Source organism: Canis aureus, chromosome 1 (assembly GCF_053574225.1).
Source record: "Canis aureus isolate CA01 chromosome 1, VMU_Caureus_v.1.0, whole genome shotgun sequence".
NCBI lineage: Eukaryota > Metazoa > Chordata > Mammalia > Carnivora > Canidae > Canis > Canis aureus.
The window spans coordinates 100,490,777-100,514,813 of record NC_135611.1 but is presented as its reverse complement, the minus strand read 5'-3'; the positions used below and the strand labels follow the sequence as shown (position 1 = coordinate 100,514,813).

General features: G+C 46.3%; 1 protein-coding gene and 1 long non-coding RNA gene across 5 annotated transcripts; one reads left to right on the top strand and one right to left on the bottom strand.

Moving 5' to 3' along the window:
• Positions 1-1,354: 1,354 nt before the first annotated feature.
• On the top strand, positions 1,355-24,037 carry ZNF274 (zinc finger protein 274). The gene is made up of 8 exons (XM_077912036.1): positions 1,355-1,736; positions 2,223-2,292; positions 3,040-3,166; positions 3,933-4,028; positions 17,247-17,729; positions 20,881-20,981; positions 22,100-22,247; positions 22,699-24,037. The coding sequence occupies exons 2-8, from the start codon at positions 2,260-2,262 to the stop codon at positions 23,598-23,600; spliced, it is 1,890 nt and encodes a 629-aa protein (XP_077768162.1). The 5' UTR covers positions 1,355-1,736; positions 2,223-2,259; the 3' UTR covers positions 23,601-24,037.
• Positions 9,252-15,086, bottom strand: LOC144322375 (uncharacterized). Of its 4 annotated transcripts, XR_013388036.1 has the most exons (5): positions 14,611-15,085; positions 13,439-14,457; positions 11,721-11,846; positions 10,726-10,844; positions 9,252-9,388 (listed from the first exon to the last, which is right to left on the bottom strand). It is a non-coding gene; the product is annotated as an uncharacterized LOC144322375 (long non-coding RNA). The 4 variants fall into 4 exon arrangements; XR_013388034.1 differs by having other exon boundaries at positions 10,726-11,846; positions 14,611-15,086; XR_013388032.1 differs by lacking the exon at positions 11,721-11,846 and having other exon boundaries at positions 10,726-10,822; positions 14,611-15,084.

The window sequence follows — 24,037 nt, the reverse complement described above, 5'->3', positions numbered from 1 at the left end:
TCCTCAGGTATTATCTGACCACCCTGGCCTGCCTTCAGCAAAAATCTTATTAGGTTGGTTCAGCGAGAAGCCCCCAGACTATGTAATTTTCTAGCAACCAACACCCTCCCACACACACTCCAACTTGCTTCTTAGCTATAAATTCCCACTTGATCTTGTATTTAGAACTGAGCTCAGGTCTACACTGGAGCGTCTCTACTTGCAGCAACATTTTTGGGAGTAAAATCTATTTCCACTGTTTAACTTCTTTGTAGCTCTGGTTTTGACAATCCACCCCCCACCCTCCTGCTTATGATGACGTTTTGGAATATAAGTGAGGTTTGGTGGGGTGAGGTCTGGGGCTGACGACCAAGCACGATTTCTTAAGACGTCTTTGGTACAAAATGGTGGTTTTATTAAAGCATGGGCAGGAATTGCTGCTGGCCTGGGGCCTGTGAAGAGTGGCTGATTAAATACCTGGAGTTGGGAGGGGTTTGGGGATAGCTTCATCTCTAAGGAATTTTGGAAGCAAGGTTTCCAGGACCTTGAGGGGGTTTAGCTATTGTTGGGAAAAGGTCATTTATTACCAGCTAATAAAACCTTCAAATGTTTATCGGTGGGCCATGTGCTTGGAGGATGACTGCCAACACGTATTTTGGGGGTTTAGAGATAAAGGAAATTTCTGAATGAGTTTTTATACGTTAAAGTACACTTACAGAATCCTGGGGTTCAGGCTAAGATTGCCTTCTGCCCTTAGTAAAGTACAAACATCCAGGCAGTTGAGTCCCTAGAGGAATGTTTCTCTGCTTGTTTCAAGGACTTGTCAATTATGCCGGCGGGGGCTTGTCCTTTGTCAGGTAGTCTAGGGCACAATTAACCCTGCTTTTCTTCCCACAGCTTGAGTGAACACCTAGGCCTGGGCCCTCTCCCCTACTCCCCTCCCCAGACACAGAATCCCGCCGTTTTCACGTTCCCAGCAGGCCTCACCCCCAATCCTCTCAAAACCCAGGGCTGATCTTAGACCCGCCTCCGGCACACTTCCTGCCCTCCCCAACCCCGCCCCCTCCGTTCAGACACAGATCCACATTCAGCACCGCCCCCACTCTCTTCCGTCCATCCTCTCAGTGCCTCTTCCCAGAACTTCAGTGGACTTTAGCTCCGCCCCCACACTACCCTCCCGTCCCTCCTCCCCCAGCTTGGCGGGACGTTAGCTCCGCCCCCTAGACGCTTCCTGCCCGCCTTGTTCCCGCCCCTCCTTCCTCCACATTGGGTAGGAGTAGCAGTTAGCCCCAACCTTCTACGCTTCCGGGCCCTGCCCGCTCTTCCTCCTCCGCGCTGGGACGTAGTAAACCTTCTCGCCAACACCCCACCCACCTGTAATCAACTTCCGGCCTACCCCCTTCTGCGCTCCTTCCCTACCCAACTTCCGGTTCGTCCCACGAGTGGTCGCCCTCGTGGCGGTGCACGACTCGGTCCTGGCCTGGGCCACTGACTGGAAAAGTGTTGATACACCGCGACGTAGTGTATCCGACTCGAGCCCTCCCCCAACCCAGCTGGACCACCGAAGGTCGCCAGCTAAGGCCCTCTTCTGGGCAGCCGGGTCTTCGCGGGCCATCCGAGATGGCCCTCCAAGATGGCCGCCGCCAGGGAGAGGTCGAGCGGGTATGCCGTAGGGGTGGCTGGGAGTTGTAGTCCGGGCCGACGCGCTGACGCATTTCGCCGCGGGCCGACGGTCGCCATTGTGCGCCGCGCGCTGGGTGAGTGTGGCGCGAAATCTGCTCCCGTCGGGGGCTGTGCGGATCCATCGCGGAGGCACTCTTCGGGGTGTGCAGCCCCAGTCTCCTCTCGGCCAAGCTCAGCAGCCGGAGGCCGGTCTTGCCTGCCGTCTTCCCGCCGCGGGGCCGGAAGGGGCGGTGTGGTCGGGGACTCGGGGCCCACAGGGAAAACAACCCCCTCCGGGCGTGGGGCTTAAATCGGGCTTACCTGTAGCGGGCGCGTGCGGACTGGACAGGGAAGTAACTCCCTCCAGGTGAGAAAGCTGTGAGGACGGCCTTCTCTCCAGTAGGGGGAAACCTGCCCTCCAGGTGTCGGGGAGGAGGGGGAGACGAACCTTTCAGTGCGTTTTTCTAGGTTGGGGGTGGACTTGTCAGTTCACTTTGGTCGGGTCGCTGCTGGGTAAAGGAGGGGTTGCCCCTCTGCGTAGCCCTCACACTCCTCCTGCCTCCCAAATTCAACCTTCTCAGGACTGCCTCCTCCCACGAGATACGTCAAGAAGGAGGTATGGCCTCCGGGCTTCCGACAGCCTGGTTCCATGTGAGTAGAGGCTTCTTTGAGTTTCTGAATCTACCCCTGGATTTGGGGGTGGGGGTGGCCGGATGATAGTGAGATGTCACCTTCCCTCGAGATGTCTTCAGGCCCCGAGCATTTTGGGGAGGATTGAGAGACTGGCTGGGAATGAGAGACCCTGCTGGACAGATGAATCTCAGGTTGCTTAGCTTTCCAAAGGAATGGTTAGAATACAGGTCAGGTTCTGGGGGATTCTGATTTATCCTTTATATAGAGGATAGGCATTGATAGGTTTAATCAGGGAGTAGGCTCATATTTAGATTTCAGTAGCTACTTTGGCATCAAAGCTAAAGGGGAAGTGAGCTCAGTCATTAAGATAAAACAGGAGGATGGGTCCTTGACATGTGAAGGAAGTAGAGGCAGCACAGGCAGTGGGGTGGGGGCTGAACGGTTGAGTGTGATGATTCAGCTTACAGGGAATTCTTTAGGAGGTATAACCACTGATACCAGTATTGGAATCCCCAAGTTAATAAACGGAGAGGTCTTCAGAGAAGGAAGAGCCCTGTCTGGCCTCATGTGTTGTCCTCCTTGCTGTGACCTGAACAGGGTCAGGCTTGGGTTTGCTCAGTTTCAGACAAACGCAGGAACACGTGAGACACCTGGAATGCTCGGGTCATCTTGTAGACTGTGCCTTCATGTGCTGGGTCAGCCTTCCCCCTCCTGTCAGTGTAGGTGACGACAGACCATGGCTGAACAGAAACCTGTGGGTTTTAGGAACCAGTGACCTTTGAAGATGTGATCCTGGGTTTTACTTCAGAGGAATGGGGACTACTGGACCTCCAACAGAAGTCCCTGTACAGGGAGGTGATGCTGGAAAACTACAGGAACCTGGTCTCAGTGGGTAAGGATGGCCTCCATGTCAATAAAGATCTGCGCTTTGCAGCACGAATGTGGTGCCTCTGAAGTGTGTGTCTGCTTGGGCTCAGATTGCAAGGATGAGAGTGAAATTGTAAAGGCTCCAGAGCTTGAGGGAAAAGGCTTTAATTTGTACCTGGAGGGAAAGGTAACTTTATGTGACTTCTGAAGCCACCTAGTCCACCCCCCACAGTCCTTGAATGCTATGGAGGTAGGTCTGTCACGGATGTTTTCAGACAGTAGTGGATGCTCATTTATGTAACAAGAATTCCATAGTATGTGGGGTCGGTGTCCCAAGAATTCAGGAGTGTCACTGAAGACTGATCCCTTCCATTTCTTTGTGATTAGTATGAACTTTTCCACTCTTAGGTTAGTGGCTGCATGGCTGTGGCACCCAGCATCATGTTTGTATTCAAGGCAGAAAGAAGGGAGGGGGCAGCTTTGGCTAGTTCTCTTTTCACACCTACCATATTTAGCAAGAAAGAAAAGTCCCTAAGGCCCCCAGCTGACATATTTTTCTTTGTACCTTGTTGGCCAGAACTGGATCCCATTGCTGGCCAGCCGCTTTTAGTGGCAGGGGAGTCCAGGGATGCAAATAGTTGATAAAGGGAATGGATTGAGTTATCATCACTGACATAGACCAGAAGTCATGCCCTTGCAGGGAATAATTCAGGGACAGCATGTGCCACAGCAGGAACACATTTTCTCCGGAACACAGACCCCCCAAGCCCTGTCTCTTTTCCCTTGGGCAGAACATCAGCTTTCCAAGCCAGATGTGGTATCTCAGTTAGAGGAGGAGGAAGCGCTCTGGTCCGTGGAGAGAGGAATTCCTCAAGACACTTTTTCAGGTGAGAACCAGGCCCACAGGAGTCCTGGCAGGGATGGGCTGTTTAAGATAGGGACTGGTGTCTTAGAAGAAAAGATGGGACAGGGGAAAACCCCAGATGGGGTGTAGCTGCAGACATGCTGAAACTGTTTTCCTCTGGTCTGAGTCAGGGGTACCTCTTGGTTGAATATGAATTTGTTGCAGCTGGCAGGTTGGCTGTAGGGTCTCCATCTGTTCTACTGCTCTTCTTTCATGTAATCCACCAGTATCTGGCTTGGTATGTCTGTCCAGACTTCTTTATAGATGTTTATATGTATGTATATGAGTATGTTTATGACTTGGGGGTGTTACACTCAATACAAATAGGCCTGTTTCATTCATTCTAATAGATACTGTGTAATTCACGTTTGATCTTTCCTCTTGATGGTTGTTCAAGTTGTTGAAGAAAACTTTGTTGCATATTTTTTTTTGCACATTCCATTTGGGTTTTTTGTAGGTAGAATTTCTTGAACTAGAACTTCAGAATCAACCAAGATAGAATCTAAAAATATGGTAGCAACAGATTGCTTTCTAGAATCCTTTAAAATATATGTAGGTGCTCAATTACATGAGAGCTCCTTTTCTGCTTCATTGCCAGCAATTTATAACGATCTTTTTAAGATTTGCGGATCTGATAGTATGTTCAGTGTAGTTCACGTTTTCTTCATGAAGTTTTCTTCATGAACATATATTTTTATGTTACGTTTATATTTTTTCTTGTATGAGTTCATATATTTTCCTTTTTTTTTTCTGTTGGTTTTTGTCTTTTTGGGTGGGTTATTTTGCTGAGAACTCTGCATTCGTTATGAGTATTGATAATGTCTCAGACCAACAGTTACCATCTGCCTTTAAATTTAGTCTCCATAAGGAAGTTTTATGATTCAGGTATTTTTCCCTAACAAAATTTTTTATTCCTATTCATATCATAGTGGCAGATTTTATACTTTCTTGTATTCCTGTATTTTTTTGTTTAATTGCTGCACTTATCTGGAGTTTGTGTATATGGCATGGAGCATAAATTCTTTCAGCACATTTTCTGATTAGATTCTTCCGCTTATCATAGACTAAATTCCCACAGTCCTCATTGGATGCAGGGCTCCATCTTGGTCCCTTCTGCTTCATTGATCTCAGTCTGAGTAAACACCATATTGCTGTACATATGGTAGTTTTATAACAAACCTGGATAAATGGGAGTTCCTCTCATTATTTAAAAAAAAAATTCTTAGCTGCTCTCAACCACCTGGTTTGCCAGATGAACACTTAGCATCAGCTTGTCAGGGGTTCATTGAGAAAATCCTGTTATAATGATTGGATTTAGAATTCCTTGATGCAGAATTGGTTCGTCTAGTTTAACAAGTGTGCAAAGAAATCTGCTCACCTCACTGCCTCACTCAGGCCTTTTGAGTGTTGTTGGGCTTTCACTGTGGTTGCAGTTAATCTTCTCAGGTTAATCTTTGCAATCTCACGTCCAGATGAGACTGTCAGGTTGCTAAATTCTCTTAAAGTTGTCTTATTAGGTTCTCATTAATTTTCTTAGTGCAGCCATTTTACCAGCAAGTATAAAGGAGGAGGCAGCTGTATTATTATTATTATTATTTTACTTCTTTTGCTTAATTACATAATGACATCACATCTAGTACTTTGAAAACACTGAAACTGAGAGTGTGAAGAGTGAATGTCTGACTTAAATAGTACAGTTTCTTGGCTTTGCCGAGCATGATCCTGGACTCTTCTTTGATTCAAATAAGTTTTATTTGGGTAAAGAAATAGTCCTCTAGCTCTTTTGATAAATGAAAAATCAGTAATAGCCCTAGGTTTCCCTCATTATCTTCCCAAAGTGATCCTCACAATTATCTCCTTCAAACAGTTAACACAGTGACTTAATAAATGTAGAAGTGCCCTTGTTGTAACATGCTGCTGGCATCCACTAATACATCAGTATTCATAAATTAGGTTGGGGAGGTGAGTGGATTTTTTAATTATTTTTATCAACTTTTATATCAGGTATTCTGAGTTTGTAAAGAAAACTTTGGATACTCTTTCTTCCCTTTGTTCTTTGCGTTCTAATGCAAGTGACTTTGGAACTACCTGCTCTGGCAGTATGCAACTATGAAATCTGCACCTGGTCCCCCATCTTTGGTGATGATTTTCTGCTTGCCACAACATAGACTGGCATTTATGTGACTCTCTGCCCCACTTTTCTAGACTCAGTTTGATGGCTCAGCATTAGTGTTTTTTTCTTTTCCGTATTCAGATTCATTACTTTCATTCCCTACGTTGAAAACCTTTCCAACCATTAGCACAGGTCACTAAACTGTACCTCACTGGGAAGGTCCCCAGCAACACAAGCACTTTGTATCCACCCACTGTGGTATCTTCCCTGGTGTTTCCCCTTGATCCAGCCTCCGAAAGTCCTTTCCTGTGGTGGTGGCTCTGGTTGTGGCAGGTCTGTGTCTCACCCTACCTGGAGCTCAAGCCCCAAGTTCCTGTGTTGGCAGACCCTCCAGTCTATTGATGATCTAGTAGTTCCCTGAACCTAGCTGCCATGTGGGATTTGGGGCACCTGTGATTCTGCACATCCTAGGAGAACTGGCTTATTAACAGGTGACAGGAGATTCTGAGGTGATGTCCCAGAGCAAGAGACCATGTGCAGGGAGGCTTATCAGGACACTTTATTACCTATGCCTGAGGTAATAGGTGCTGGACTCTGCTCTGTCACAGAGTCCTTTTTTATAGGTTTTCCCTCCACTGCCTCCCTTTACACCTCACAAATACTTGTGGAAGTCCTGGTGTCCCCTGTAGTACATTAAGCACTTTGGTAATAAACCAAAGACCTAACATAATCCCTGCCTCTGTGGACCTTGTAGCCTAATAAATTATGGCTTCTACAAACAAGTTCCCCAGATATCTGTAAACAGATAAATAGTGGTAAGCACTGAGAAGAAAAAGGACATGATGTAAAGTGGGAGGTAGTGGGGAATTACTCTAGAGGAGCTGGTTGGGGGGCACTGCAGGGGTGAAATTTTAAGCCAATTCCCAAAGAAAAAGAATTCTACAGACATGTAAGAGTGGTAGTAAAGAGAGCTTCCAAGTACAGAGACAACATCTGGCATGACCATGAACATGGAACAGCTTGGCACATTCAGGAATCCATCCCTGAATGGGCTGGGAGGAGGTGATTGAGGTATACTGACATGTAGGCTAGGTTTGGCAGTGCACATGTGGCCTCCACTTTGAGGAGAGTTTTGATTTTTATCAGGCAGGTGTGTGATGTGGCGTTTCAAGTACAATTCAGGTGCTTTTGGGCCATATTGGGGCACAGATGGAAGCAGGCTTGGAGCTGTGGTAGGTAGCATCTAGGGAGGAGCTGATGACACCTGGCCTGAGTAGCAGAGGGGTTGGGGAGAAACTGGCATGGGCTTATCCCAATTTATAGGTGGATTCATTGGGGCCAGGTGAGTAATGGGAAGAAAGTGACCAAGAATCCTTCACAGGTAAAGGCTTCAGGGATTTCCTAGGACTATTTATAATGTATGTGTTTGCCACATAAGTTCTTTTTGTATCAACATCTAGTTTAAAAAGAGAATAAGTAAATAAATAAAAAGAGAATAAAGGAGAAAAATTATTACTCCTGAATTTTTGTCTTTAGTCAGTGACATGAGGAAATCTGGTAAAGGCATAAACTTTTGAAGGGTAGAAATGGAGGTTTTGTTTGGTTTTACTCAGTTGAAGTAATTTTTAGAATTACGTGAATAGTACAAAGAACTCCCTTATAGCTTTCACCTAGATTCAATAGTCTGTGGTACTGTCCCATGTCTTGACTGGTTCTGTTAATGACTTGTGAATGAGAAGGAACTTAGAGATGTTTAAGTAGAGGTTTGTGAAGCCAGTGGAATGCACCTCTCTGGACTCCAAAAGGAGGTCCCAGTGGGGCATAGAAACTTGGGAATGACAAGTGTTTGGAATGGCATGCTTTATTACTATTAGATTAGAGCATCATCTCCAGCAGTGGTCTCTTTGCCATCACTGGTGTAGTGGTGCCTCTCCCCAATGCAAGGGACTGGGTTTAAGTGGAAAGTTGTCTTTCTGAGGCAACTCGTTTTGTATGGCTGGCTCTTCAGCTCCCTCTGACAGCAAAAATGCAGCACAGATATTGGCTGCCATTGAAGGTATACTGAGTAATAAGCACATAAGACATGGCCATCTTTAAGGTGGCACTGACTTGGGAAAACAGATACTTGATGGCATTCAGATCTTTAGCTGTAACTCTGTCCTTTCAAGAAAGTTCTGCCATATATGTGGTTTGGGTGGAAAACTTGACATAAGCTAAATTTAATCCATAGAAAAGCAATGGAGTAAAGACACTATATTTAAAGTCATGAATATAGGAAAGCCTGCAGGATATTTAATTCTTGACTTGTCAAGGAAGACACAGGAGAGATGAGCCCTACAAATATGAATGTAGCAACACTCAACTTAGTGTGAACTTTAGCAGAGAAAAATAACCTCTATAAGGAGACTGTTTTGGGGAGGAAGACAAGGAAATCCTTTTCTAGATTTCACCCTTTGTGTAGCCTGAGAGGACTCACATAGGCTACAAAGCAAACATGTAGTAGGTGTAGGAAATCAGTTGTTTTATACAAAGGGTAATTCATTCAAGAACAGTGTGTTCAAGAACACACTCCATAAATGTGTTCAGTGTGAGGAAGCCTACTGTCAGTTCAACCTTTAACTAAGGGAAGGCTCACATGGGAGATAAACATGGAAAGACCATAAATGGAGAAAGTTCTCATGACTTTTTTTGACCTGAGAATTCAAACAGGGAAGAATATCATCATAGCGGGAAAGGCTTCTGGCCTGATTCACTCTGGCTTGTAAAAGCTCATACTGGACACACACAGAAAACTCCTAAAACCAGTTGTATTAAATGTGGGAAAGTTGCATGCATAGCTCTCTTACTCAGCACCACAACAGTCCTACTGGAAAGCACCTGAGAATGTCATCAGTGTTAGGCTTCAGGAGGCATAGAACATGCTGGCAAGAAGCCCTTCAGTAGGAGTCCTCATTGTACTCAGGATCAGAGGACTCATATGAAAGCACTCCCTCAGTGTATTCTGTACAGGCAAATCAGCCTTAGTTCCCACCTTACGTGACAGAACAACAAGCCAAAAATCAAACTGGAGAGAACTACACTGAAGAGTGAAAATGAAATGTCTCATCCTATTTTTATACCAGATAATCATACAGAAGGTAAACTCTGAATAAAACTGGTGACATAAGTATACAAGTATAGTAAAAGAGGTCTTGTTTTTTCCAACTTGTTCTGTTATCTGAGCTGAACACCTAGAACAGATATTAAACAACATGAGAACAGTCTTTATTTCAGTGTCCCATATAAGGTTCCCATTACTAAGACAATGACTCAATCTCTAGCTCAGGAAACTTGGGTGAATAAATGTTTGAAGCAACTAAAAAACAAGAAGACCTCTTCAAAGAGGAGACTTTGAAGACAAGATCAGGCTTTGAGGTGAGAGGGTGGGAAAAGGACGATAAGGGGGAAATCTTGAGATACATAATGCAATTAAGAACTCTTAAACGTTCACATCCTAGGGAGTGGGCCAAAAGTTTAGAATCATGAGTGATTATCAAAACATTTGACAAGAATCTAGCCTAGCAGGATGTGGCCACATACCATGCAACCTTTATTGAAGAATACATTCTCTGTCACCTTTCATATATTTACTCTTTTGGACCCATGTAATCTTGATTCTTTTATCTGGAAACCACTCTGCTTGGTGTCTAGATGTAATCCCCAGGGTAATTTCAAGGCCTGAAGATGCTTTTTAATTGAATAAGGAAAATAGGGGCAATTTGGCTGATTTGGCAGGAGGAGCAGTAACTCTTGATCTTGGGGTCTTGAGTTCAAACCCCATGTTGGGTGTAGAGATTGTTTAAATAAAAACTTAAAAAAAAAAAAAAAGGAAAACAAACATTTGATTCCAAAAGTTCTACGGAAAAAAGGGAAGATAAATACAGCTCAAATAAAAGAACCAGAAATGGAGAAGAAAAAAGGAACCCAAGAGCTAATGTTCCAGAAGGAGAAAATACAAAATCAACTTTGATTAAATAGAGGGAAAATAAAAGACAAGTTAAAAAAACTACACAGGGAAACAGCAGTCACACATTCAGCAATACATGTAGTTTTCATTATAGTACTTTGTACAGTAATGAGCCGGCTATATGTACTGATATGGAAGTCTCCAGGATATGCATATTTATTAAATATATCGTTTAAGATGTATGAAGATATGCAAATGCACATAATATCAATGCCTTTTTTTTTTTAATATTACAAACACAAATGTGTCAGTTATCACTGAATGTAGAAGCTTACAGGCTGAGATGGCCTCCTGAGAAAGAAACTAGACGGAAGAGTAATTTTCCATTTTTAGAAGTGTTGCCCATAACCATGCTGATAAAATGGAAACTGCTATCTCCTGTTGTGTTACCAGTTCATGACACAATACAGATGCCTCAGTAATTACTTGTTGAGTTTAGGAATGAACAAACGATAAAATGGAAAGATTTCTGGAAAAGTTATGGTTGTCAAAATTGGTCACAGGAAAAGTACTAAAATTAACCCTTTTAAAAATAAAGTGGCCAGCTGCCACTTTACTGACCTGGGCAGTGAATATTTTCCAACTTCTTGTTAAAAGAAAATTCCTGTGGTACATGAGCAGTTCAGTGGCAAAACACAGGCTGGAATGCTGACAAATTCTGCAAAGTATACACAGCATTACTAAAGTGCAAAATGAGAAAAACATTAAAAAGGAAATATTTGTAGCTTATTATTATATATGAACCACTTTAAAACTTCTCCTCTGAAATAGTTTTTAAGAGTTCATCAGTATGACAAATTACAAAATAATATGGAGACTAACAGCTTTGGCTTATACCAGGAATAACGAATTTAACACAGAAAAGATTGTTAATAGGTTCTTGAAATGGGATCTAAGAATAATTTAAGAAATGATTGTTAAGGAATCAATTGTTAAGGAGTTTCTATTTGAAAAAATTCTAAGTGGGATGTAGAGTAAATAGAAGCAATGCCCCCTTCCCCGCTTTTTTATCGTTAGTTTCAGAGGTAGAGTGTTATGACTTCTTTTTTGAGGGCTTATAAAGGCTAGAAGTGTATAAAGTCCCTTTAAGTCCTGCTATCATTCTAGCCAGCAGCTTCTAGAGAAATGTTGATGTAGCCATTCTACCAGTGGAAGCAGAAATGCAAGTCTCTGACCTGGCTGGCCTAGGAGTACAAACTGGGAGTCCTCTTACTGGTGGCCTGCACTCCCAGCTACTGCTCAAGCTCTCCAGGGGAAGAAGGGAACTTTGTAGCAATAGCAATCCTCCCACACAATTAAAATGATAGGGAGATTTCTTAATTTGACAGAAATAGGGGAAAATCCAGACTGACAGCTAAAACTCAAGTCACTCTGAAGCTGTGTTGAGTCAACAAATACTGCTTGAGAGCCTGCCAAAGTGCCACATACTGTTACAGGGATGGGTCACAGTGTTGAAAAGGATATAGTCAGGCCCCTGTCTCATTGGGCCTACATTGTTCCAGAGCAGCCACTAGCATGTGGCTGACTACATTTAAACGGACTAAAATGAACTTAACTAGTTCAGTTCCTTAGTTGAATTGGCCATCTTTCAGATGATCATTGGTCTCCTGCAGCTAAAGGCTACTATGTTGGACATTGTAGATCTAGAACATTTCCGTAAATGAGCATTCCATTGGCCAGTGCTATAGAGAAGGTAGAGAGTGATAATTAATGAAGCAAATACTTTGAAGTGGCAGTGACCTGAAGAAAAAAATGAAACAATGGAATATGCTAGAGGGGAGTGACAAGGGTGGGCAATACTAGTTTAGAACTGGGCAGGAAGGCAGTTCTGAGGAGGTGATAAACTTTGGTTCAAGAGCTGGATGGTGAAGGGATACCAGGTAAAGATGTTAGGAAAGACTACCAGGCAGGGGTGTGGCCAGTGCAAATACCTGTAGACAAGGCACACTGGCACATTTAAGGAAAAGTAAGATAGCAGCTGTGAGAAGCACCCTTTGATATAAAGGATATAAAGGAGCAGAGTTTGGACCCCAGCTGATCTGTTCCCCATTGTGGCCTGGGCAGGGCTTCTAGGCTCTCAGCATGGATTTCCTTTGTGTGAAGGATGGACGCTACTGCTTAGTGGGACTGTGGTGTGTAAAGCCCAGGTCTTGGGGGGCCTTCAAGTAACTCTTGTTGCTCAGAGACTTTAATGTAAAGATGATCAACACCTTTGGCAGATCCTCCTTTGGGCCTGGCTTTAGGAATTCGAATGCACAAGACCCAGTTGACATCCTCAGCAGGTCAGTGGGGTAAACAAACTAAACAAACTTAGAAGGTGATGCTATAGGGTGCCCAGCTGAGCTGAAGAGTGATGGGAAGAGGAGGAGAAAGGGTGAAGAGCTGAGGGCATTCTGGACAAGGAGAAAGAGGAACAGGGGAGTGTACACAGGGATAGGGGGAGCTGAGATAAGCATTCTTCCTGGCTTTGGCCTCCAACAAGATCATGAAAGGTCACTGTTAATTAGTCACTGTTGAATTTATGGGCTGACAGCCCTAGTATACCTGGCTAGTTATGGAATTCTGAGCACTGAGAGATGGCTTATCCTGGAAGGGATGCAGCAGAGACATGAGAGGAACTGTAAGAGGAGGAAGAAACAGCAGCTCCCATCAGCCTTTCTTTTTTACATACTATATCTAATCAGAGGAAACTAAGGTCCAGAGGATTAAGCCCCTAGTCCAAAGGCTTGGTGAATTTGTTTAACAACCCACTGAATAGATAGTTGGCAGGTGAGGGGACTAAACTGATCAAATCCCCACCCTAGATCATTCAGTTGATGGATTGAAAACCAGTACTTAGGGATGCCTGAGTGGCTTAGCAGTTGAGCATCTGCCTTCAGCTCAGGATGTGATCCTGGAATCCCCGGATCCAGTCCCACATCGGGCTTCCTGCATGGAGCCTGCTTCTCCCTCTGCCTCTGTCTCTGCCTCTGTCTCTCTGTGGGTCTCTCATGAATAAATAAATAAATCTTAAAAAAAGAAAAGGAAATCAGTACTTAGAGCTGCAGTTGATAGAGACCATTTTGTGTAGCTCCACACAGATGAGTGGATCAGTCAGTCCCAGCTACGCTCCAGTGAGCTGAAGATCAATTCTGACTCTGCCAGCTGGAAAACTTGCTTTCACTTTGTGAAGTGGGGTGACTACTTCCAGTAGGAAAGAATACTTTAGAGGGCTTGGGGGTTGGTCCAAAGGATGAAAGATTTAGAAGTCAACACTGCCTAGAATGACACTTACCCACTGGCTTCCAGGCTTGTGGCTCATCTCATTTTTTGCATAGTACCCAGTAGGTGCTTTACAATAACCCTGCAGAATGTGTTGTCCTGAAGGGCTGCTACAGCAGGGAGAACCAGGCTGCAGATCCACTGAGCGCGCTCAGCACCACAAGGATCAGCAGGGTTCCCAACATCCAAACCTATAGAGGCTTTAAAACTTAAGATGGTAAGAGTTAACATTTTTGAATGAGCATTCAGTTCAGGATTTTGAGAAATTTCCCTGGTGCCCTCAAGGATAAGAGGAAGAACAAAATACCTGATCAGGATTAAAGGAGAAATAATGGGATGGATTAGAATAAAAAGAACTTACAGTTAATTTTCTTAAGAGATAAAGTACTAAGTAATACCTGTGATTAACAAGGAGTAAAAAACAAGTTTTAGAAATTAGCTGGAAAGCATTGTGGAGCATGATACATTTTTTAGGTGTCATGCATTATTGCTCAAAATGGCGCCTGTGGCCCAGCAAGGAGCCGCTAGGGAGCGCTAACTACCCCCTAGCACCCCAATATCCCACATCGGGCACTTTTCAAGGTCCAAGGGAATCTGGGAAATTGCCATCTCTGGCTTCCTGAGTTACTCTTACGGAAATTTCGAGCTCTGAGAGCTCCAATAAAAAAGGAATACATACTTTGCTTTCAAATCAAGAATTTGGAGGTAAATGAACCCCCAGAAGTCCTAAGGAACAGGAAGGGAATTACATGCTAACGACAACAGCAGATATAAACGAGTTGGGAAGGGCAAGCCCCCAAATGAAATTAATACGAAAGTTTAGGGGAAAAGGTCGGCAATGGGAGATCAACGCTGTAAATTTTATCAAAGAAGAAAGTCACTTTAAACCTAGGAAAAGGGACGCCTGGGTGGCTCAGCGGTTGAGCGTCTGCCTTTGACACGGCATGGTTCTGAATCCCGGGATCAAGTCCCACATCGGGCTTCCCTGCTTGGAGCCTGCTTCACCCTCTGCCTCCCATGAATAAATAAAATCTAAAAAAAAAAAAAAAAAAAAAACTAGGAAAGGAATACAAGATGAAAAGCGCGGCCCCGGGCGTGTTTGGCAACCCCGAGCGCCCAGGGCCCGTCCGGGGCGGCGGGCGGCCCCACCCAGCGCGGCCGACTCCTGACCCCGAGCTGACTCACTTCTCGGATAGCGCGCCAGCGACTTACAGCCCCAGTGAGGTCGGTGAAACCGGTAAACCGAGGAAACCACCGACGAGCCAAGGTTTGTAGTCAGGAAGTTGGGAGGGGGAGGGGGAAAACCCCACGGGAACAAAGGAAGGATTGCAAATCGGAGGCTCGAAGATTGTCTAGGAATCGGGTGAATCGCTGCCTCAGGGGGAAGCGACCGCGCTTTCCCCCGCCCCGCGCTCGCCCAAAGGGAAAAAACTTGCAGATCCGCAAGGTGGGTGTAGAAGTTCCAGCTGCGTCCGCGCCGCCCCAGGGCGCGTCCGCTGTCGCAGGGAATCGGGGGATAGGGAACGAGAGCGGAAGAGGCCGGAGCCCAGGGTTCAGCGGTTAGCCAAGGGGCCCGCCATCCGGGCAGGGCTCGGGCAGGCTGCGGGCCGGACCTATAGCCCCAACATGGCGGCCCCGGAAATCGGCGCGGAGGCTCCTGGGAGTTGTAGTGTGTCGGTGCCCAGCGCGTGACGCACTTCTGGACCCGGACGGAAGTTGCGGCCTGCGCTTTTCCGGGCTAGGGGATCGGGGCGTGGCTGTGGGGGCTTGGCCGTTGTCGCCCCGTTTTCCCAGCGTGGGGGGATGGGGACTAGGGTTCGCTTCAGTTTCCCGAACGCGAGCGGAAGCGTGTGCTTGTGGCTGTGGCCTCCGCCGGAGCAGCCTCCCCGGCATCGCCGCGTTCTGGGGGCGGAGCCGCTGAGCACCGCTTCAAAAGGCGCGCGGCAGCCGATTTGAGTCCGAGGAAGGATGGTCACCGAGGAAGGAAAACATTGGCGCGATGCACGCAGGCCGCCGATGCTCTTCGTGTCTTTCCGAGTTGGTTTTGTTTTTATATAACACAGCTGCAGTGACTCCACACCGGTAATTTTTCGCCTCGCTTTTTTTCCTTCACGTGACTGAAGCTTTTCTCTGTTGTAACAGCCACAGCCAAAGCAGTGCTCTTAATGCTTACCTGTGAATCTTGCACGATTTTCTTGAGTCATGTTTTAACATCAGCAGATGTGGGTCGTGGAAAAAAGACCACACGAAGGAGAACAGGCAGGGGCTGTCGTGGGAGCCCACTGGAGCGAGGGAAATGGGGAGTCGGAGGAGGGCCTCCCTGGAGGTTATTGACTTGCAGGGGTAAAAAAGACAAACAGGTCCTGGGTTTGTTGCCACAGAGGTTTCAGGGTCGGAGTTCTGCTGTCCACGTGGTCTGCTTTGTCTCCAAGTAGTCATTCCCTTGGTGTTTGTACATCTGTGTTCCTCTTCAAAAAGCTCCCTGACCACGAGTAGATGAATCTGGTGAGAGTCTTCTGGGCATTTCCCTGGGCAGTCGTTGCTAAGGCTTTGAGTCCATGCTGTAAATTCCCTTCTAGGTAGACTTGTGCTAATCATGTGTATTCAAAACAGCCAGAGTAGGAGGGCACCTTTGCTCTTGACATCAATTCTGCCATTTCTGTTTTTATAAAGCAACGTAAATCAAATTGGAAGTGAGCCATTATGACCTGTGGTTTACAATTTTCCTCTTTGCTTTTTTAAAGCTTTTAACTCATTTAGTCAATTAGCATTTCTTCATGGAGTTGTAGAGAACTTTCTTGTTTCCTATTGGTTTGTGTCCCCTCCTTGGTATTTCCGGGCCATGCTAGAGTTGTGTTAAGCAGCTGCTCTTGTAAACCCTGTGCCAAGACACAGAGCCCCTGACTTTCCCAGTCATTGTTTTGGCTCCCATGAAGGCAGGATCAGGTTCTATTCCATGTGCATGGCTGTAGACCTATACAGTCTCAGAGGTCTCTACTTAATCCTCCTTGTTTCTCATATTTCTTTTCACCTTATAATGAAATATAATTTACATTCTGTAAAGTTTACTTTTTGAGAGTGTACAGTTCATTGGTTTTTATTATATTTACAGTGTTATGTAGCTATCATTACAATCTAATTTCAGAACATTGTCATCACTCTAAAAAAAAAAAAAAAAACACTGAACAACACTCCCCAATTACCTCAATTCTCTATCTCCTCAAAACCACTACTCTGTCTCTATGTTGGTCTGTTTTGGACATTTCATGTAATGAAATCATACTATAGGTAGCCTTTGGTGTTTGGCTTCTTGCACTCAGTATAACGTTGACAAGATTTATCTATACTGTAGCATGCATCAGTACTTCATTCCCTTTTTACTGCCAAATAATACTCCATAGTATGGGTAGACCATATTTTCTTTATCCACCCTTCATTTGATGGACAGTTGAGTTGTTTCCCTTTTTGGCTGTTAGGAATAATGCTGCTATGAACATTCCTGTACAAGTTTTTGTGTTGACATTTATTTTTATTTCTCTTGGGTGTATGCCTAGGAGATTTCCTGGGTTGTAATGTAAGTCTGTGTTTAACTTTTTGAGGAGCTGCCAGACTGTTTTGCAAAATGGTGCAGCGTTCTATATTCCCACAAACAGCAGTCTTTCCACATCATCACCAGCAGTTATGTATCTTTGATAATAGCCATCCTAGTGAATATGAGGTAGTATATCAGTGGTTTTGATTTACACTTCCCCAGTGGCAAATAATGTTGATCATCTTTATATGCTTGTTGGCATGTGTCTGGCTGTGCTGTTGACTTACAGAGTATCCTGCAACCCAGTTGGACCCTCATTTGGATCCTCTTCCTGCTGGTAATCCCCTGATGAAGATCGAAGTCGTTGAAGTCCTCACACTGAACCAAGAGGTAGCCCGTCCCCGAAACGCCCAGATACGGGCCCTCTATGCTGAAGATGAGGGCCTGAGCCTAGATGTGCCTGGGGAGCCCACTCAGCAGCTAGGCAAGCATCCAGGTGACCCCGAGGCTGCACGCCAGAGGTTCCGGGGCTTTTCCTTCGAGGAGGTGGCAGGGCCCAGAGAGGCCCTAGCCCGGCTGCGGGAGCTGTGCCGCCAGTGGTTGCAGCCAGAGGCGCACTCCAAGGAGCAGATGCTGGAGCTCCTGGTGCTAGAGCAGTTCCTAGGCGCACTGCCCAGGAAGCTCCGGATGTGGGTGGAGTCGCAGCACCCAGTGGACTGCCAAGAGGCAGTGGCCCTGGTGGAGGATGTAACCTGGATATCTGAGGAGGAAGGTAAGTGCAATGGAAGGGTGGAGAGAGGCAGTTCTGTGGGGGCAGCTTGGAGGATGAGGGAGCTCAGTTCAGAAAGACCTCAGGCTTCCTGGAAGCAGTCGGAGAAAGGTCACGCTCTCTCCATGTAGGCCAGGGTCTGCCTCCTGAACATGATCTTGAGTCAGTGCTTTAGATGCTTCCTTGCTGAAGTACCTAGTGCCTCTAAGTCAAGGGATCTGATTCAAGAATGGTGTTATCCCTGGACCTATCTATGGAAATGGAAAGTCTCAGACCCCTCTTCACAGCTACTGAAACCTTTGGGTCGGACCTAGGACTACATTCTAACCAGCCCTCCCCAGGCTTCTGATAAAAGCTTACAGTTAAATTCTTTGTTTTCATCCCTTTCAGATCTTTGCTGCACTACAAGCTAATCAAAAGTGTTCTTTTAGTCACTTAAGCATATTCTCAGAATGCATTGGTTTTTTTAAGATATGCCTGATATTTTAAGATTTTTTTAGGTAATTTCTACACTGCCCGCACATGAGTTTCAGACTTTTCAACCTCAGGATAAAGAGTCACATGTTCTACCAACTAAACCAGCCAGGTGCCCCTGCCAGAGTGCCTTCCAATGTTGTGCAATTGGTGGGGGTTGTAGATAAAGTGGTGACCAAGAAAGGACTCAGGCTCATGAGTTCAACAAGACTTAGGTCCAGCAGGAAGGATAGCAATTTGACGAACAGATATGCCTGTGACAATAGGGGGGATGAGAAAAACTCAAAGGTGCTGGCGGGGCTCCTGGAGGTAAGTTGCTGTAGCTAACATCTGGTGTGGAGTTAACTTAGAAGTGGACAGGAAGGGGGCATGTAAGTGGCTTGATTTCTGATCAGGTCATGAGATCCAGCTGCATGGCAGGCTTCCTGCTTAGCAGGGAATCTGCTTCTGTCTCTCTCCATCACCCTCTATCCTCCTCTCTGCCCCCACAGTGTGTGTGTGCACATGTGCGTTCTCTCTCTCTCTCTCTCTCTCTCTCTCAAATAAGTAAATCTTTAAAAAAAAAGAGAGAGAAGTGGGCAGGAAGGATGTGCCAAGCAGAGGACTATCACCTATGAAGGCCCAAAGTGGGAGCAATAATAGTATACTCCAAAATTGGAGACAAATTGGGTAAATCTGTAGTACAAGGGAGCAGGGTCAGGGCTGATGGGGCCTTTGAAGGGATTTTCATGTCCTAAAGCAATGAGAAGTATAAAGCAGTGGGAACCAATCCATGAGCTCTCCCTAGAGACATATGGCTTGGTCTGAGCTCTAAAGATGTACCAGGTTGCAGCTTGCTTTGGATGGTGAACGGTGAACAAGCTCAAAATGAGAAGCAGATTGGCCACCTAGAGCTGTTACTATGTCCTTCAAGAGGTGTAGTGGCTAGGGCAGGAGTGACAGTGGTGGGGAGCTGAGATGGGAGCAAATATGTAGGGTGCATTTGGAGGTGAGATTGCATGAAACTTGATTTCTGTCGGGCTGAGTTTCATGGAGCACGGACACTGCTTTCTTGCTTACCTGAATATGTAATCTCACACAGTCAAAGTGACTATAGATGCAGTTAATTAAATCGAGAATTTTGAGATGGGGAGATTATCCTGCATTATTTGGGTGGGCCCAGTGTAATCACAAGGGTACCTATAAAAAGTCAGGCATGAAATTTAGGGGCAGAGAAGATAGGTGACCCCCAAAGCGGCGGTGACATGAGAAAGGGCCAGGAGTCATTCTAGGTGGCCTCTAGAAACTGGGAAAGGTAAGGAATATATTTTTCCCTAGAACCTCCAAAAGGAGGGTAGCCCTCCCAACACCTTGATTTTATTAGCCCAGTGAGGCTGGTGTCAAGATTTCTGATCTCTGTAATCATAAGAAAGCTAATTTGCATTATTTTTAGTCACTGTTGTGGCAATTTGTTAAGGCAGCAATAGGAAACTGATAGAGATGCCAAGGGGACAGTCTTGGAGCTCATAAGACAAAAGCCAGTTTGTCTGTTATTTCACATCTTGGGGGTGAATGAAATCAATATCACAGAGGATGGTGGAAAGAGGCCTTCCAGAGAACTCTTAAGAATTCTGCATTTGTGATCAGCAAGTTAGTTGGGACTCTTGGTTGTGAATGCCAGGGGAGAATTTACTGAAAAAGGCCCAGGGCAGTCTATTAACTTCAGGCATGACTGGACCCAGGACTCCTGTAGTGTCCTCAGGACTCATCCTCTCTATGATATTTCTGCTGGCCTCTGTTAGCTTTACTCACTAAGGCAAGCTGTCTTCATGTGGGGCCTCACTGCACAGAATTTCTCTTTCCTTAATGTTCAAACAAAAGCCTCTTTGGCTCTGATTGTCTAGCAGTGGGCCCCATCTTCATCCATGATCCAATCATTATGGCCGGGAGGAAGGGGCAGCCTGGCGGGTTAGCCTGGGTCACATCATGTGTTCCTCTTGAGAGTGGGGGTGGAGTCATTATAGAAGCCCATGGACCAGCTGGGGACAGATGAAGAGAGTCAGACATGAAGGAGCTGTGGTTGAAAGGGGTCTTAAGATCAGGCAGAGGTGTTTTCTAAGATGGAGGAAACTTGATAAAACAATTGTCAAGATAGGTGTGTTACAAGAATAGATCTGGTCCTGGGAGTCAGAGGATGTCCTATGGAAAAAATGAGAAAGAGGAAGAGGGTAGAGTACTCAGAGGCCAGAAATGGGGTCTTTGTTGCTGCTGCTGCTGCTGCTGCTGCTGCTGCTGCTGCTTCTTCTTCTTCTTCTTCTTCTTCTTCTTCTTCTTCTTCTTCTTCTTTTCATTAAAAAAAATTTTTTGGGGGGGGAGGGGGTTCTTTGCTTCTGAGGTCAGGTGTGAGGCCAGCTGCTAAGGTGAATGGGGAGATGAGGCAGCTGCTTCAGGGGAGGGACTGAGTCCAGAACAGTCCTTGGAGGGAGAGAAAGTGAGATCAGGGGCTCAGCAGTGGGGACATTAGTGCTCTGTATCACATTGGGTGATGCATCCTGAGCTATCCAGGTGTGGGGATTTGGGCATGGGCTGTGAAGAGGAGCCAGAATGGGGATCTGAGCTGGTAGGGGAAAAGGCTGGAGCACAGATGCCCTCACAGTAGCACCGCACCCAGCTGATCCCCTGTGCTGATGTCTCTTCCCAGCATCACCCTCCCAGGGCCCCATCAGCTCTCTCCAGACCACAACTCCTCAGGAAGAGAAGGAAGAGAACATGACCACCTGGCCAGTGAAGGCACTGCCTGAGGTGAGTGGGGAGTGGTACCATTTCCTTCTCTGGTCATAGTATCCCCTGTGAGGTGACAACCCTTCTCCCCAACCGCCACCCCCACCCGGGGCCGGCAGCCCGCCACAGGCCAGGCCTTTCAGAGTTTCTGAGCGGGAAGGCCTTGCTATCACCATGGGGACCAAGGAAGGGCACAGCAATAGGAAATCCAGAAACTTGAAGGCAGAAGGGAGAGGCCAAGTGTTTATGGGTGTTTGGGACCACGTCTGGATCTGGGTGAGAACAAGACAGCCCTCGTCCTTCAGAAATGCATATTTAGGTGTTTATAACAGAAACAATGTCTGGGATTTGCCTCAAAATATCTCAGATCCAGGGCATAGATGAAACAGCACTGTCCCTGCCTTATCAACTATTGAGGTTCAGAGAATGTGATTGAGTGATGGTATGTGTGGCATTGGTCCCAACTCTGCTGTAAGTGGCTCCTAACTGGCTTAAGCATAAGGTGAACTTATTGGCTCTCACATGAGTGGTCTGGGGTAGGCTTCAGGCAAGGCTATATTCAGGGGCTTCCAGGAGATAAGAGAGAGGAATGCTCTGGTCCTGGTCTAGTGGCTCTGCTTTCTCCCATTCCTTCTCAAGCAGGCTCTGCCCCTCCTAGATCAGGCAGAGTGCCATGGGGAGGCCTCTTCCTCCTAGAGTTCTGGCCAGCTCCCCAGAAAAGACTGATCTCGGTGCAGCCTTTGGCTACCTCACCCCCAGGCAGCCCCAGTTCACAAAGGCAGGGGCTGGTTCCACCACATGTAGAGGCACTATTACCAGAAGAAAGGGGTGTGCCTAGTGGTGGGGCTTGTTTGAAGGGCAGTCTTCTAAGGGAAGTTGCAGGGAAAGGGTAAACTGCAGATAGGGTTAGGTAGAGTGGGGGCAGTTTGCTTATGGCATTTGTAGCTCTTAGTGAAGCAAGGACTCTGCCTCCAACCTGGGCCCCAGACTTTGATTTTGTAAGAAGGTACCCATTGGGCATCTTATGGCCCAAGTCATGGTTCTAAGCAAACCCCAGAGCAGGGGTATCGTCAGCACAGCAGTTGAGAGACCCTGGTAGTCCTCCTTCTGTTCCTGTCATTGACCCTTCTGCTGAGCAGACACAGAATGTGGCATTGCAGGAACCAGTGACCTTCCTGGATGTGGCTGTGGACTTCAGCAAGGAAGAATGGGGGCTACTGGACCCCATGCAGAGAACTGAGTACCATGACGTGATGCTGGAAACCTTTGGACACCTGGTCTCCGTGGGTAAGTGCCCATGCTGACCACTCCACCCTTTTGGGACTGGGAGCACCAGAGGCCCTGAGTTGGGGCTTGTGCCTTTTCTGGGCCCAGTGTGAGAACTAGGCATGCCCTCAAGAATTCCTTGCACCATCCATGCCTTCAATTGGCCCTGTGGAGCTGGAGGGGTGGGCATTGTGTGGATAGCAGCAGCCTCAGGTCCAGCGAAGGACTGACTTGCTGCCCACCTTGAAGGCATAAGAGGAGTTGGAGAGCCCGGACAGTGCTCCCAGTTCTAGCCCCATACCCAATTGCCAAGCTCAGTGTTCCTCTCTTTGCTGCTTCACTGGTTTTTGCTGTTCCCCCAGGTTGTACGACTGTATTGGGGTGGGGGGGCAGCTTTTGAGTTCTTGATTATGTCATATTATCAGCCCTTTTAGCACTTTCTACAGTATCTGGATCTTTTGGGTTCTTTCAGGGTGGGAGACTACACTGGAAAGTAAAGAGTTAACTCCAAAGTCTGACGTTCCTGAGAAGGAACCAGCCCATGACCTGAAATTGGAAGAATTCTCAAGGGATGACACCAGGTCCCCTACCTCAAGAGATGTCTTACAGGGTGAGGCCCCGGAAGTCTTGGACACAGCACAGAGGCAGGTGGGGCCAACTCAGGAAGAAACCCTCCCTCAGAAAAGTCCCCAATCCCAGGCAAACACTAGCCTTGTCACAAGCCATATTTCACTCCAAAAAACTCTCCCTAGAAAACACTTGCGCAAGCGTGGCTCACGGGTTAAGAAGGTGACACGTGGTCCATGTGTAAAAATTCATCAGAAGGGCCACAAAGGAGAAAAAGCCAGGGAAAATACTAGTTGTGGGAGAGCCTTCAACCGGAGCACTCAGCAGATTACATTCACAAGAATCCACAAAGGGAGCCAAGTTTGCCGATGCAGTGAATGTGGCAAAACTTTCCGGAACCCAAGATACTTCTCTGTACATAAAAAAATTCACACAGGAGAGAAGCCTTATGTGTGTCAGGACTGTGGGAAAGCATTTGTTCAGAGCTCCTCCCTCACACAGCATCAGAGAGTTCACACTGGAGAGAGACCATTTGAGTGTCATGAGTGCGGGCGGACTTTCAATGACCGCTCGGCCATCTCCCAGCACCTGCGGACTCACACTGGAGCCAAGCCCTACCAGTGTCAGGACTGCGGGAAAGCCTTCCGCCAGAGCTCCCATCTTATTAGGCACCAGAGAACGCACACTGGGGAGCGCCCCTACATGTGCAACAAATGTGGAAAGGCCTTCACTCAGAGCTCCCACCTCATTGGGCATCAGAAGACACACGGTGGGGTGAAATACAAGAAGAAACAACCTACCTCATAGCCCTCCAGCTGAGCCGGTTGAAGAACATTGCCTTTTCAGCCTTATCCTGCAAACTGCAAAGTAACCTGAATGGGCCTGGTTGGCATTCAGAACTGAATGTGAAAAGCAGCATTGAGTGATGATGTTCTGAAGACCAAAGGACAACCAGGGATAACACCCTGCACATGAGGAAATAAAACTGCTGGGGGGTTGTTGCTAATGAACATAGGTTGGAAAAATATTTAATTTTTCACTCACTTGATTTGCTGTTATAATTTGTTTGCTCATTTGGTCATTAAAAATGATACTAGTGAAACCTGAAAAATGCTTTTAATATAAATTTAAAAAGCCAGGTACCAAAAAGTCTGTGCACTGATATATTTGTGGTAAAGTATTTATGCATATGGTCTAGGACTAAAAAAGAACAAGGATAAATAAACTATATTTCTGTGATAGAA

Coding starts and splice junctions, on each gene's coding strand:
- ZNF274 (XM_077912036.1), top strand. CDS start 2,260: ATGGCCTCCGGGCTTCCGACAGCCTGGTTCCAT. Junction 17,730..20,880: donor CTGGATATCTGAGGAGGAAG/GTAAGTGCAATG, acceptor GTCTCTTCCCAG/CATCACCCTCCCAGGGCCCC. Junction 22,248..22,698: donor TGGACACCTGGTCTCCGTGG/GTAAGTGCCCAT, acceptor GGGTTCTTTCAG/GGTGGGAGACTACACTGGAA.